This window comes from Mangifera indica, unplaced genomic scaffold (assembly GCF_011075055.1).
Source record: "Mangifera indica cultivar Alphonso unplaced genomic scaffold, CATAS_Mindica_2.1 Un_0013, whole genome shotgun sequence".
NCBI lineage: Eukaryota > Viridiplantae > Streptophyta > Magnoliopsida > Sapindales > Anacardiaceae > Mangifera > Mangifera indica.
In genome coordinates this window covers 307,584-323,399 of record NW_025401105.1, presented here as the reverse complement: position 1 = coordinate 323,399, position 15,816 = coordinate 307,584, and the positions used below count along the sequence as shown (strand labels likewise).

The 15,816-nt window shown below is 31.8% G+C and overlaps 1 protein-coding gene across 2 annotated transcripts; it reads right to left on the bottom strand.

Annotated features, from left to right (window-relative positions):
• Nucleotides 1-2,108: 2,108 nt before the first annotated feature.
• LOC123205692 (DEAD-box ATP-dependent RNA helicase 28-like) lies at nt 2,109-11,450 on the bottom strand. 2 transcript variants are annotated; one of them, XM_044622709.1, is made up of 21 exons: nt 11,335-11,450; nt 11,097-11,174; nt 10,634-10,954; nt 10,050-10,229; nt 9,893-9,961; nt 9,693-9,799; nt 9,260-9,338; nt 8,714-8,887; nt 8,215-8,363; nt 7,930-8,025; nt 7,637-7,739; nt 7,416-7,478; nt 7,037-7,098; nt 6,727-6,823; nt 5,295-5,413; nt 5,172-5,214; nt 4,810-4,911; nt 4,059-4,157; nt 3,887-3,964; nt 3,047-3,312; nt 2,109-2,440 (listed from the first exon to the last, which is right to left on the bottom strand). In XM_044622709.1, exons 3-21 carry the CDS (start codon nt 10,925-10,927, stop codon nt 2,425-2,427), a joined length of 2,196 nt encoding a protein of 731 aa, XP_044478644.1. In that variant the 5' UTR covers nt 10,928-10,954; nt 11,097-11,174; nt 11,335-11,450; the 3' UTR covers nt 2,109-2,424. The 2 variants fall into 2 exon arrangements, with proteins under 2 accessions (XP_044478644.1, XP_044478645.1); XM_044622710.1 differs by having other exon boundaries at nt 11,097-11,134; nt 11,335-11,442.
• Nucleotides 11,451-15,816: the final 4,366 nt, after the last annotated feature.

Sequence of the window (15,816 nt, the reverse complement as noted above, 5' to 3'; positions counted from 1 at the left end):
TTGAAAATTTTGATACTTCATAATGTAGATTAGTTAATATTGAAATTCATTCAATTTCAGTATGGTCCATGTTTGGGCTATTTTACGTATTTCCCTATATTTTATGGTTACTTTTGGAGGACCTTGAACTTTTTACCATGATCAAAGAGATGAAACATGTTTTAGACACAACCAACCCTACCATTCCATCGGGACCAATGGAAACTGGTAAAATTGATCACATTTAAGGAATGAACGCATATTATTGGGAACAATAAAATTATGAGTCCTTATAATGAGTACCCATTTATGGTAAATAATAATATGTCATTATATGATTATATATTATTTTATTATTAATTCAAAATTACTCATGAATAATAAAATTGTGTGCACTTACCAATTTAAGTACTAATAATAATATTTTATCATGTGATTATCTGTTGTTTTATCAAATTAAAATATCGTATAATCTTTAGTACCTAGTATAAATGCACATAGCAACACTCAGTTGAAAAATTGTATTATCCATGTCAATGAATTTAAAATTAGATTAGAAGAAAATTTGGCCACTAGATTAAGTTTTAGAGCTATAATAAGAAATTTGTGTTGAAGACAAAAGCCCTAATTTGTTTATACCTATAATTAAAGATTTATGTTGAATGCAGAAACCCTAATTTATTATACAATGGACTATGTATGTGATTTTTATTCTTATTCGAACAATTGTCGTGGTCTATATTTATTATTTATATAAACTTATTTGATTCCTTATATAATGAAGAGATTATAGTTATTATTAAATTAACGTATAAGATAATATAATAATTAATCTGATTATCACATTAATTAAAATATCACTTCGTTAAATTTAATAAATTTAGTTCAATATATTAAATATATTTAAGCAAAAGAATATTCTAATATTTTTTTAATTACTATCAATTAAACATAATAATTATTTATACATAATAATTTTTTCAAATATATTATTAATTTATATTCATTAATCGTTAAAGTAATCTTTCAATTTTGATGTTAAAAGATTTTCCGAATCAAACACACCCTAAAGTTTTTTCACCAGGGTCTAGCTAAAATATCTCTAATTTTTTAATCTAATTTGAAAGACTGATTCATAATCCTCTATAAACTACAATGTGACAGTTTAGAAGACGGTAAAAATAATATATAAGTTAACTATTTATAATTTACTATTTACATCTGTTGGATCATAAAAATATGGGTATAATTGAACCTAATGGAGTCAAATAATATTTGGTTTGAACTCAACTTGATAAAATTGACACAAAACTTAAGTTTAAGCTCACCAAACTGTAAAGTTCTTGGTTCGAATTTGAGAAATGAATTATTGACTCAAACTTAACTTAAAAAAACTCGTATCTCAAAGTACTTGACAATAATCAAATTAAGCCTAAATCAATTACCCCTCCACTTAAAAAACAAAGGTTTGAGTAGATATAGAATGATTATTTACTTGAATCCAAAGGTAGGATTTTGTGTAATCATCACTTATTATACAATTAAATGATTTAATTATTTATTTTACCACAATAAAAAAAAAAAAAAAATTGGCATCAGCTGCCAATTTAATAATAAAAATAAACTCTTACCCCTAATTGTTCTCATAAAAAAGTTGATGGGATTAATAAATCTATCTCATAGGATGAAATTTGTTAATATAAATTTTATTTTCATCAATGTAGTATTAAAATGGAAAACCACAACCTCGGCAATTTCGTGTTAATTTTAAAGTACATTTTATCAAGTTTTTATATTTTATGCTTCTTGAATCAAACATCTCTTTGCATTCAGCAAACTGAAACAGAATAGAGTTAAAAAATCAAAACCCCATTTGGGATTCAATCTAATAAATGAATCCAGAGTCTTAAAACCTAGACCAAATTAGTTAATTTGACCGGAAACTAATGTCAAATTCAATCCGAAGCATGACTACAATCCGTTTTAGTCATTAGTTTGGATTGATATGAGATTAAACTGTATGAAAAATGATAATTTAACCATCGGATCAAACCACTCTAATCATCATATTAATGTCAAATGACTGAATCCGTTTTAAAATTTTAATTATACACTCGAACCTAAAAACATTGAATCCAAAAAATATAGATTTCCTTTATGATAACACTATCATCAAAATAAATTAAATTCTATTATAAAATACATAAAAATTGATATCATAAATAAAGGATCAAGTACTGCATCTCAAAGCCTGAAGAAAAAAGCAAAATTTTCTCCCTATTACTCGCTCCCCCAACCCAATATTATGGATGCAATTCACTACAAAAATTTCAAACTCCTTCTCTAGTACCTTAAAAATGATACGCAATGGGTCTACAAAACTTATCACTCTGTCCTTCATGATGTACACCATGCGGGAAATCTTGAATGTTGATACAATGAGCACTACCTTCGCTTGTAACTGCAAAACCAATCGAAAGTGAAAAATAGTCGGATCAATGGCTAAATAGTTCATTCATGCTTGCACATGAACATAATAGCAAGGCAACAGAAAAATTAGTTTAGAATGGGGACTTAATGCAGTGTGACCATGCAAAGCAACTATTGTTTCAGAAGGGGAACACACGAATAAACAACATGAATTTACTAGACAAAGGGAACTGCAATAAATAGCAGGCATTTGATCACAAAGCAGAACAAAAGAATCAGACTATTCCCCTTTATTCCCTTTTTAGTTCAACTGGATGATGGAAATCAAACCACGGGTGTCAAACACATTTACTAGAAGCCTCAGAACTTAAGGTAACAGAGAATACAATGAAAGTGATTGGTGGAAAGCATGCCAGAGTAGAGAGAAAAGGTTGTAGAACTGCAATGAACTTCTTATAGAACTCAAAAGACATTAGGTAATTTTTTTTCCCCTTCTGATTTGCTGGACCTAATTAGAATTATTGGGAAAATTTGGATTTTCAGATCTTCATTTCAAGTTGGAAACTAATTCAAGCTAGAAGCACAAATAATGCACAGGGGAACCTAAACAAGGAAAGAAATATGAGCTAATTCATACCGTGACTTGCTCTTAAAAGATTTCTTGGTCTTTTTTCCATTGCTTCTCTTCTGCTTCTTTTCACTTATGTCACTCTGGAACAGTTCCCTCATCTCTTCTGCTCTGGGTTGACTTTTTTGGGAATTACGTTTTGTTTTCTTAGTGGCAACCTTTGAAATCTTGCCAGCATCTAATGCCTTCTTCTTAGCTTTCACAGCTTTTGCTCGTCTGTAAGCCAGATCAACTAAAGAGATTCCAGCCTCATCTTTCTTATCTTTTCCCTTGCCCTGCAGATTTATAAATGAGTACCACACCACTTCAGAAATAAAATGACAAACCGTTACATTAGAATTATAAAATAATAATAAAACATACTGCAGTTCAAAGATTTCATAATTAATTCAAAAAGAATAACACAACAATAATCATGCCTACACAAAATTGCAAGAAGAAGCCAAAGGATAACACATCTTTGTTGTCTACAAACTCAAACTTGGATGAAGGAGGTAATAAGAGAAAGGACAAACAAAAGGCAACAGACCAGAGAAAGACTCTGCAGGAGTTAGACAAAAAGTTTAAGCTTAAGGTTCGCTGTCAAATGAATTTCAGCTACAATCTTGTTGGAGTATATAAGCCCCACATTGGGGAAAAATAAAAATGAAAGGCTATGTAACGTAATGGGTATTTAAGTTAGATTGACTTAAGTTATTTTACAATTGGAGCTCAAAATATGTTCTCATAATTAATAAAGATCTCATTTCACACTCCAAGTTTAAAAGGCCCAAGACTTTTAACAAATCTTAAAATCCCCAATCCAATTTCAACACAGGTCTGAACACAAGAAGAATTAAAGAAGCATACTTTTTCATCTTGATAATCATCCTCCAACATTTCTCTAGCTGCTTCCAGTTTACGACGCTTCTTTCGAGGCAAATTTTTCTATTAAACAAATATACAAATGAATATCACAACCACCATATCAAAAGTCGCTAATCAAGAAGATAATATAGCTGAAACTCAGGATTGTTACTACCTCACGCTCTCGTTTCCTCTTCTCTTTCATTTTAAGATCTTCAGCCTGTTGGGCACTGATTACCTCCTTTCTAGAACCTTTTCCATTTTCAATAGATGCCTGGCAAAAAGGAATGTAAAGATCATACAGCAATTGAGAATAGTCCATACCCAAAAAAGGAGAAAGAAAGAAGAAAGAGTAACCTACTACCATATTGAAAGGCAAGTTTTATTAACCTCCCTTGAAATCAAGAAAATGTCCTTTTGAACCCCCAGATTTAAAAATTAGCACTAATTATCAGGCAACTATATCTTTCTTTAGAGTTTTCTATTACAGTTCTATTTCTTAGGCTCATACCAAGGCTGAATTAGGCCAATTTAGGTTTTTTGTACCTGAAAACAGAGGTGGGTAATATGATGGAACCATTTTGGTTTGAAAATGAAAATGAATAAATAGCACCATTAAAAAGAAAAAAGTGCTTCAAAATGAAAAATAGTCCACTTCACTAGCAGACAGGGAATGAGAGATGATAACAGCTAATGTTCTGCTTTCTTCTTAAAATATAATAAAATAAAATAACAATAATGTAGAATCAGGTAAGCTCCTTAATAGAACAGCCATCATTTTATTAACAAGATATCATCTATAATAAACAACCTTCTTCCAAATTAGAACCATATTTATCACAAATCCCATATAAATATTTAGCAAGAAATTGTATCATCCCAAACATTTATTATATGTAAAGGCAAAAGATTAGAGGCAAGATTACCTTAGCTTCCTTTGCTGCAAGTTTTTTTTCCTTTTCTGTCAGAAACCAAGTTTTTTTAGGGCGTGAAAAGATTTCTTCTTTGTGAGCAATCATATTTTCTGCCTGCATGTTTTATCGGAATGCATGAAATTTGAAAAAAAGTAAACTTAGAGAACAAATTCATATTAACTTGCAACATCGAGTTCAAAATCACAATAAAAAGATAGAGTGCAGTGGCAATCCAATTAACTTGCTCTCGAAATGAGAACCACTTCTTTTAATCATACCATGGTCCAAAAACTAGAAAAAAAAAAGGGGGAAAATACAAATTTATATTCTTCAAGATGTCAATGCTGAAGTTGCATTTGAATAGGATAACGTACCTTTGTTGCTTCCATTTCAGCTTTTCTCAGGGCCATCTCTTCCCTGTGCATTTGGAAAACTATTAGTACAATAGAGAGATAAATAGTTTGTCAAAGAAACCATACAAGTGAATACAAAAAAACCTCTCTTCTTGAAGGATGGCAGCTACTTGATCTTCCATCTGCTCAATTATTTGAGACCACTTGGTAATTGATTGCTCTGCAACAATTCGGCTCTTTAACTTTGAACCAACTCTCTTAGCCTAAAGTTGGAAATAACATTTTAAATAAATTATGTTCTGAATTCACTCCAAAAATAATATATTTAAACATATAATTTCTTATAAGAAATGCCTCATTTATTCATATAAAGGAACTTCTTAAGAAAATTAACATAGTTGAAGAAAGAGTTAAGAACTATGAACAAGAAAGATCAATCTAGGTATTATTTGATGTTAAGGTTCCAAAGTGATCTTTCAGACTCGTCCTCATTCTTTACAGCTGTCAGAACTGTGAATAACAAACTAAGTGATTGGTTCATGCATACTTCTCAAATCAGGGTCCTACTTAGAGTTTTTGAATTCTATGAAGCCGGATCTTATTGGGCCTACTTCAGATCCTCATGTTCTGTTTCAGCTTAATGTGTATCACAGCATAGTTCAATGTAATTGTCATCAGTTGATCATACAGTTTTCACGTAGTTCTCCATTGCTAGCTTCAGCCATAGCATTGGTTTGCTTTTATCTGTTTAGGACATCCATAAATTAAGGACTAATCGATAGAAGGGAAATGATTAAAGGAAAATTTAAGGGTCAGTTCGATTTGTGATTCAAATATAATTTTCAAAATCTAAAATACAGTTCAAATTTTTGAGTTGTACTTTCATATTTTTAATATTTTAAAATTAAAAACTGTTTTAGATTAAAAGATATAGAAAACTGTGAAGATGACTTTTAATTGTTTTCTAATTTTACGGTAGGCTTTTGGATTGTATTTAAAAACTGTTTCTGAAAAAAAATCAGACATTTTTAACAAACACATTTTCATAAGATATGCTGTATCCTTGTTTTAAAATTTAAAAAAAAAAAAAAATACTGCTTTCAAATTCCATATCAAATGGGCCCTAAGCTTTTAAACTTAATTTTGGGCAAAAATGTAGAGTTTCTGTAATTAAAAAAAAATTTGAAGAAAAACAGAAAACAAGAGAAATAGCTGTGAAAACTACCCTAGGGTACCCACATATGCTTGAAGGAAAGACATACTTAAAGTCAATCAGCCAAGATATAATCCACCTCAGATGGGACCAGATTCCACAAAAGCCAATGCTTAACCTCTTAGTTATGTGAAGGCCACATAAGTCAATTACAAAGGACTTGAAATACAAACTAACTTCTGATTTAGATGCCCAGTAAAGTAATTTTGAATTGATTAAATGAAGGAATTCACAAGGTTGACATTACAGAAGCTAAATAGATGAACACCCTTAAAATAGCAGAAGATCTATATCCTAGAAATAAGAAGACTAATAAAAGGATAGTCAGGTCCAAAAAAAACAATATGGTAAAATATGACTCACAATGGCTTTTAAAAGGGATCGATCATTGTCTGTCACAAGCGTAACAGCATATCCTTCTCTGCCAGCTCTTGCTGTACGACCCACTCGATGGACATAGCTGCAGCAAGAAATGAAAGCATAGTATTTACTAGAAAGCAAAATGTGAGTCAAGTTTAAGTCAGAGAGTGCAAAAATTAGGGCTCAGCAACTTTAGTTCTAATAGTGTTTTACACTGTTCATAAGAAACGGAAAATTAGGATATAAATGTCATTCAATAAATACTGGAGGTAGCAGTGGTGACTAGCAATATAAGAGATAACTCGGTGCCTACCTGGTAAGGTCTCGGGGACATGCGTAGTTAATAACCGTTTGGACACCAATTATGTCGAGCCCCTAAAAATGGCATAAAAAATAGGTGTCAGATAAAGAATACCACCTATTATCACTCCAGCTCACAAGAGTAAATTAGCCATTTTTGTCTGTTTATTAATTCACAAAACGGCAATGTGAAGGAGGGCACGACGCAAAGATTGTGCAAATAATTTCACATAGAAACCACAACCAAATTATAACTGAAAGATTCAGAACAAGGGAAAATAGAAGATGATGTTGGAGGGAAGCATGAGAAACTTAGAGTCGACAGAAAGAAAACACGCGCAACTGTGGTGAAATTATAAACATATGTGATATATTTCAGAGTCTCAGCTTACACGAGCTGCCACATCAGTTGCAATCAAAAAATCAACTTGCTGCTTCCTAAAAAGTTCCAAAGCCTACAAAATCAAATACGTGCTAGCATTAGAAATGTCAGAAGTTCAATAACAGCCAACAAAACAAATTCTCCAATGAGATAACATTCTAGCACATAATATTGGAAAATAATGTCAAAAGTCCGGTGAAGAAATTTAAAAAAAAAAAATTATTTACTCACATCAAGTCGCTGTGCCTGAGTAAGATTTCCATGAAGCTCAGCTGCTTTGAAGCCAGCCAATCCAAATAAAATCTTTAACCTATGTGCAGCCTGCTTAGTTCCACTGCCAAAGAAATTGAAATGTCACTACATATATCCGATATCCCCAGCAATGTAGATCAAACAAACATATGAAAAGCTAAAAATCTGAAGTTTGGTATATCTAAAATACATTCAACTGTAAAAGGATTTATGTTGCCATGTAGTCACCATAATTTCAAGAAGATAATAAGCCTATGTACTGAGAATCAAACCTGAAGATGATCACTTTGGATGTGAATGTCTTTGAGCACAATGAAAGAAGAACAGCTTCCTGATTCACTTCACGCATTCTGCGTATTCTAACCACCCTGCAGAATAGAAATCACAGAACTTGATCAGTTATATAGCATTTATAAAAATGCAACCACATGAAATTATTTACTTTCAAAAATAACTTGCACTTGCTAAACAACTCAGATCAGTCCATGTTAATAAAAATTTAACATAATATAATAAGCAAAATGAAATTAGAAAATTGAATAAAGTCAACAAATTACTCTTCTGTCAAAGTAGCAGGCCGTTTTGCAGATGGGTCTGCCGACAGGCGCATGGGTTTAGTCAGAGAAAGCTTTATAAGCTCATCCACTTCTTCAGTCATTGTAGCTGAAAACAGCATAGTCTGTCTCCTTTTGGGGCATAAGCGAACCTGAAAATAACTTAAAATAGGTTAGAAAGTTCTCGATTAAACTATCAGCATGTCCGAAGATGAAAGATTTAGCACCAATTTCAACAAGCAATTACCATCTAGATTTTTCTGTCTATTCTAAGCCTCTAACTACTAATTTAGAATTTTCTAATCCATGTATTAAGAGATCAAACTCCATAACATATGCCAAGAATAGAGATATTGCTCCAAAATTAGTTACTTTTGTAATGGAAAAAGAAAAGAGACTTAACATACTCCAACAGACACAAACCTAGCAGATTTTACATGCCAGAAAAGGACCCATAAAAAACTACAGCTTATGTTATAAAAACTTATTGAGGAACAAGTACCAGCTCATGAATTTCAGCACTGAATCCTAGCTCCAGAAGACGATCTGCCTCATCGAGGATTAAGACTGCAAGATCATCCAAATCCACAGACATTGAATTCCTTAAGTGATCTATCATACGTCCAGGAGTTGCCACAACAATATCTGGCATTGATCTCAATGCTGTCTCTTGCACCTAAAATTACATTAAATACATCACAACAATACAATTGATGAGAAGAGATAACACTTCAAATATATACAATTACATGAATAGTAAATTTTCAAAATAACTGAATGAATCATGTAAGGAAATTGCAAATGGCCAAACGAGCATCTCTTGCTCTTATTAAAACTAAGAAAATATTTCCACATTGTCTAATGAAAACAGAAATATTGCAAGTTTGCAGTCTGGATTTTTTTTTTTTTTGAAGAGAAAAAGGAAATTTAATGCATAATAAGAAAGCCTAGTCATTATATAAAATGATTGGAATTAAATGAGTAGCAGAATCGTGAGCCAAGAGATTGCGAATTATGAAATTGAAGAGATGTCAAAGTATGCACAAACCTTTGTTGAAAGCCCACCAACAACTAAGCAGCATCTGATATCAGTAAATTGAGCAAGTTTCTCTATCATACTGTGAACCCTATAAAGAGACCAAAAAGAAGTTATTTTTAAAGAAAAAAATCTAATTAAAAAGATAAGATAATTTTTTAAATAAAATTTCATGGTGTTCACGAACAGTAACATTCAATTGACCAGGAAGAGATAATTTTGTAGGTTATCAGAGGCACAAAATGGGTAAAAATTGGGTAACAATGGTATCTTAAGATCCGAAGATATAAATTTTGCAGTTTCTATCAATTTTTTTGGTACTGTTTGTAGCATGATTAGGAAAAGTATTTTAAAAGTATGGTATAAGCAAAATTACAATTAGTAACATTTGTAGCAAAAACAAAACTAAGAGGAGAAAGGAATCAAAGTTAAATAAAACACTCACTGTGCTGCCAACTCTCTTGTTGGAGTAAGAATTAGGACCCGTATAGCAGGAATACGTTTTGGACGAAATAACAACCTCTCCAATGTAGGTAAGGCAAAGGCTGCTGTCTGTTACAATATATAAAAGTAAATTTAAAAAACAACTTTAAAGCACATAACCAATCACATGTCAAAAATTTATGGATTAAGCAAATAGAATACCTTCCCGGAACCTGTAATTGCACTCCCACAAATATCACGCCCAGTCAGTGCTATAGGTATACCTGCCGCCTACCCAAACATATAAACACAACAAAATATGAATTCATTCGATGAATTGATGATCAAATTAGAGAAACAATGTAGGTACAACTTAAACCTGAATTGGCGTGGGTTTTGAGTAGCCCAACACCTCACATGCGCGAAGCAAAGGGCGAGATAAATTGAGCTCCATGAATGAATTGGCATGAAATGACGTTCCTTCGGATGGTGCAAAAAAAGATTTACCATCAGCAGCATTAGTAGTCTCATCATCTTCATCTTCCGGTTTATAATCCTCCTAAAGAAGGTAATCATATATTTCAATATCACAATCTTATTGTGTGTAAAGAAGAATTCAGAAAACATTTAGAGCACTTTTGAATGGTTAAAGGACTTTTGTAGCATTTTCTTAGCACTTCTTGAGAACTTAAATAACACCAAATGCTATTTAAGGATTCACTGAATAGTTGTTAACGTTTTTAAAGAATAAGCAGTTTTCCAATTAAAAATAGTGTTAGAAGTGTTCTGCTAATATTAACTCTATATGTGCTTCTCTATAAAGCACTTATAAACAATTTTACTCAAATGCACTCCAAAAGTTCTTTCTATTAAATATAAATTAAAAAAAGAGCTCAAACGTATCCTTAAATTTGAGAAAAAATACAAAAGGTTATAGAATTGAAGCTGAGAGAGTTCAATTACTTGTTTATCCGGTTCAGAATCAGACTTATCCTCATCAACAGCTTTGGCAATGGGGACTGAGCGCTGCTGAAGGGATTTGGAGATTTTGAAATCAATGGAAGTTGTGCTTCGACGAGTATGCTCTTCAGCTGCAGACTCAGAGTATAAAGCAAAGTCCCAGGGAGATTGCTTCTGCCTATTCGGAACTTTCTCCTCTTCCTCGTCTCCTTCTCCTTCCTCTTGTTCTTCCTCTTCAGATTCCAAGTCTTCAATTTCTTCATCACTCGGTGGTTCAAACACAAAACTTGAACCCATGTCCAGTTACTCCAAGCTCTCTCTTGTCTTCAACAAAACAAACAAATGGGTCATTGTAATTAATGCATGACTAAAAAACTGAACCTGATGAAAAACTTTAAGTAAACCCTAAACCCTATTTTTTTTTTTAAGTATACCCTAAACCCCGCTTTATTTTGCAGAAACTTACTTAAAGATGATAGGCCTGGACAGTCAGAAGTATTGAACCTGATGAAAGCTTCAGATTAGCGCAATTTACAGACTAAATCTGAGAAAAAAAAAATTATACATAAAAATATGAAAGACTCCGTAAGAGAAAAAATATATGGAAACAAAGTATGAGATGAAAATAATATCTGCGCCTAATAAGAAACCCAAGCATCCAAATCAGCAAGAAACTCAAATTAACCTTAAAAAAAAAAAAAAACCTAAGTGAAAAGAGGCGAGGGGTGGTGGTGGTGGTGGTAACGCCGGCACCCAAAGTGACAGAGACGAGCGTTTTGCGCAGAGAAAAAACGAGGGAAACAAAAATATTTCGCAGTTGTGAAGGGTTAAATGAAAACCCGAAAACCCGATCCGTTGGTCATCATACAATTTTGACCGGATCCGGGTCAGGATCCAGTAGAGGTGTAATTCAGCTAACCTATTTAAGTTATAGCACCAGCACGATACAGGATTAGTCGACTATAGCTGGATTTAAAAATGTATTTTTAAATTCTATGATTTTTAGATTTTTATATTGAAATTTTATTGTTTATAAATTTACCAAATATTTATTAAATTGAAAATCAAAAAATAAAATTTTATCTATATAAATATATGATTTAAAATTTTTATTAATTTATTAATATTTTATTTGAATCAAATCATAAATTTACGGGTTTATCAAACCTATCATTCTCAAATTCAAATTTGATTTGATTAGTTGCGAATTGTTTATAAGTAGTTCAACTCAATAAAAATTTGAAGTTTCTAATTAATTTGTATTTTGGTGATTATTTCTTGCCAAGACTATGATATTTCTTATTCTTTAATTTGAAAATTTTATTTGTCATCTATTTGTATTAATGAAAATTAAGTGATTAAACTTATTTGTTCTTAATAAAAAATTAGAAGGATAAAAAAAAAAGTCAAAATGCTTTAAAATGTCAAGTCTAACACTAGACATGTTAAGAGGTCAGTTTGATCCAAACGTCATTTTTTTGGCATAGCCCATGGTGGCTTGATATGCATTATAGTAACTCATGGGTCGTGTTGTATGCCTTAAAGTTTGGCTTATGGGCTGGCCTGCCCAATATGATATTATGCATAATTTTTTTAAATATTTATTAATTATTTTAAATTTTTTATTATTTATTTATTATTACATAGTAAATCTAAAGGGAATTCAAAAGTATTCATTAATGTTATAAAAAATTAAAAAGTAATAATAAATTTATTATTAATTTTTCGAGAAATCAAAAGATAATGTTCGAAATCAAAATTTATTAATAATTTGTAATTATTCTTATAGGAAAAACTAAAAGCTTAGTATAAGAAATCCAAAAGACATAATAAAAATCAATAAAAAATTGAAAAAAATAAAAATATATATAATTAATAAGTCATCCATCAAAAGCTCATGGACGGGTCTATTAAAGGCCCAACATGACATGACCCATTGTAGCATGGGTCGTGTTGTGGATCTATATTCTCGTTATTGTGCGGGTCTAGGGTACGATATGGTGGGTCATATCAAAGCTAACCCAGCATAGCCCACTACTATGTCTATCTTGTACCATCTAAGTATAATCAAACATATTTTTAATCAAATTATCAAAACCACACATCTACCATTTTTTTCCTAAAAGTTATGATGCTAAGAATTTGTGGTTCACAAATACTAAGGGAAAAGGTTGGATTGTGATTGTCTTACTGATGGTTTCAGTAGAGAACACCTCATTGTTGGTAGTTTTGAAGAACTTTTTGTATGGTCTCCAAAATAAAGATGGAATCACACTAAGTTTAAGAATGGAGAGGCAACGCTTGTGTCGATGAAGACTATCACTTTGATTGGTTTGTCATGTTTGTGCAGAAGCAATTTGATTTCCACTGAGGGTTATGGTTGATAAGAACCTTGGACTGGTATCATTGAAACACCATAAAAGTCATAATCTCTATATCAGTATCTGAGTTTGACTCTTGAATTGTGAAATCAAGATCAAAGTGTTTTGAATCAGTTTCTAAAAACAAGGATTCAACCTCATGAGATTTGAGACTAGCCACTTGAGAAATCTGGTTTATCACCTCTTATTCTTCCTTGAAGGACAATTCTTAGAGAAGTGTCCTTTCTTGTTACATATGAAACATTGATCATGCTTTCTTGAAGTTTTCTTTCTCCTAAAAAATCTATAGTGAGGTTTGGTTATTTTGAGGAACTCTGACTTATTTCTAAATTTGAGATTATATCTTTTGTAATGTTTCTTTCTACAAGTTTTGCATTCACAATGGCTATCCTTATGAGAACATTTGATTCGTAAGTCTATCATGTCACAAATTTTGTCAAGTGTTTTTCCCAATCTATCAATACTTGATATAAATTTTGACTTGATACATAATAGCAGTAATTGGCCTAGGATAGTTTGTTACAAATCTCCCAATGATGTTTAAGCCAACATTCTTTTCTGGTACTCTAGATACTTTAGAGTCTTGTTACCTAAAGGTTTTAGAAGTTGGTTCAGGTAGGCCTACTTCAAATTTGGATCATCGATGCCTTTAAATAGATAAAATCAAGCACGAGCCTTCTTGAAATGTTTTTCTAAGTTTTTGGATGAAATGAGAACAATATTTCAATTTGAAGTATTCTTCTCAAGCTCGATCAATGATATGTGTTAGGTTTTCCAAAAATTCAATATAAATGTGGTAGATAAATTGATCTATATCTAGGAGTTAAAGTATCTACATTTGTTTGTATTGATCAAGTGCAACTACTATTCTTTTAAGTGCCTGTGAAGTGAGCAACAAAATTGCACAACACTTGGTTAATTATGGCACTAGGGTTCAAGAGTTCAGTATTTAGTCATCTAGTCATTTCATGAATACGATTCCTACGTTGAAAAATAAGAACATCATTAAAGTGAAATACTGGAATTTTGAATTTGAACTGGTTGTAAAAGGTTGTTGTTTTGGCGTCCGGTCTTAAGGAGAATCTTGATCCATAGTGGACTGATTGTCTCTTTCAAGAGAATCTGGTCATGGCTACGATATTTGTCTTAGTTCATAATTTCCAACAAAAAAATTGTTTGCAATTCTGGGTCAGATTCATGAGAAGCATAATTTGATAAAGTAAATAAATTTTTGGAGGAATTGGTAAAATCATTGGAATCTAGATTTTGAGGGTTTGATTATGCCATGAGATAATTACTAATAGGGTTATCAAAAATGGCTTGTTGGGGAGGATAAAGGTCTTGTGGTTTTGATATAGGAGTAACCATGGGGGTAGTAGAAATGATTATCGTTTTGCCTTTGTCTTTAGGTGGGATTGTTGGATGTAATGATTGTGAAGATACCTTTGGCTATTATGGAGCATTTAAGGCTCTGTTTATCAATAGAGAAGAGTTACCAATTAACTTTTGGTAATTTTCAAAGTTACTTATGAAAAATAACTATGGTTCTTTTGGCAAAAGTGAGGGAGCAACAAAGTAATATGTCATAAATGGGAAAGTTGGTGGAGTTACCACCATAGGAGCTCTTTGCATCATGGCTTCCATGTGAACTAATGGAGTTTTCAAAGATTTTATTTCTTGTTGTTATGTTTGGAAAGGAATTTGGAAAGCAATACAGGACATGATGTCTTTGTGTACTTATTGGATTCTCAATCTTAATGTATCAATTGGCTGTATGATTATATGAGTTTAAGAATCAAGCTTTTGTTCAATTTGTTGGACTGATATCAAGTAGGACTTAATTTTGGGCAACAATATTTTGAGATTGCTAGTTTAAAACTGATTCTGCTGGACTAATTTGCTCTTGAGCTCCATCAGCTTTGATTGCTTGTGGATTTTTGACCTTTCAAACTTGTGTAGTTTTGTAAATGGGATTTACTGTTTGTTAAAAAAGAGGAAAATCCATTGGTTGGAACATTATAATATAAGGTAATTGGGGAGAGGAAAAACTTGTTGCTTAGGTTTCTATTACATCAAACATTTTTTTGTTTGTCGTTTCTGGTTTGATACCTTAACAATAGGTATTTATTGCCTTAAAGGTGGAAGAAGATCATCTGGTTCTTCTGAATTTGAATTCAAGCAATTATTTGGCCAGTTTGATTGTGGCATAGATGGGTGATCAGTCTGTGGATCTTTTTTTTTTCACAATAAACAACAAATCATATTTTCCTGATAGATCTCCAAGAAAATCGTATCCAGGTAGTCTTGCTTTGTATATTTGATAAAATAGTTCTTGTTGGTTGGCCTTTCTATTTCTTTGGGTGAGGTGTCGTTTGGATCTCTCCAAGTGATACTGATTCAAAAGGTGAAATGGGTGTGATCTTTTTGTACATGACACACATCTATAATTTAGATCATCTAGATCATAAGGATAAAATAGATAGATGGTTGGGTCTTCTAAGGTGAAACCATAAATTTCTTATTTTGGTTCTTCTGAAATTTCTTCACATGTGAATTATGTGAGAGAGCAAATGATGGAAAAGTAATTTCTTTAAGTGATTGGAAGGATATCGATAACCTTTCACTAGAAGATTTGTTATATTATGGAGATATAGATTGGATCAATTGAGCTGATACAGATACCTGTTATATTTGTTCATAGGTAATATACCATTTATTTAGAATTAGTTCCTTAAACTTTTTTTTTTGGCATCTATTTTGGAACTAATGTACAATAAGGCTTTCAATTTGTCTCAAAATTAAAAA

Bases quoted from the DNA above. Each gene is read 5' to 3' on its own strand.
- LOC123205692 (XM_044622709.1), bottom strand. From the start codon at position 10,927: ATGGGTTCAAGTTTTGTGTTTGAACCACCGAGTGATGAAGAAATTGAA. The intron at 9,962-10,049 runs GTTTAAGTTGTA...ATGTTTGGGTAG, and splicing joins CAAAACCCACGCCAATTCAG to GCGGCAGGTATACCTATAGC. The intron at 5,414-6,726 runs GTGAGTCATATT...TTCCAACTTTAG, and splicing joins GATCCCTTTTAAAAGCCATT to GCTAAGAGAGTTGGTTCAAA.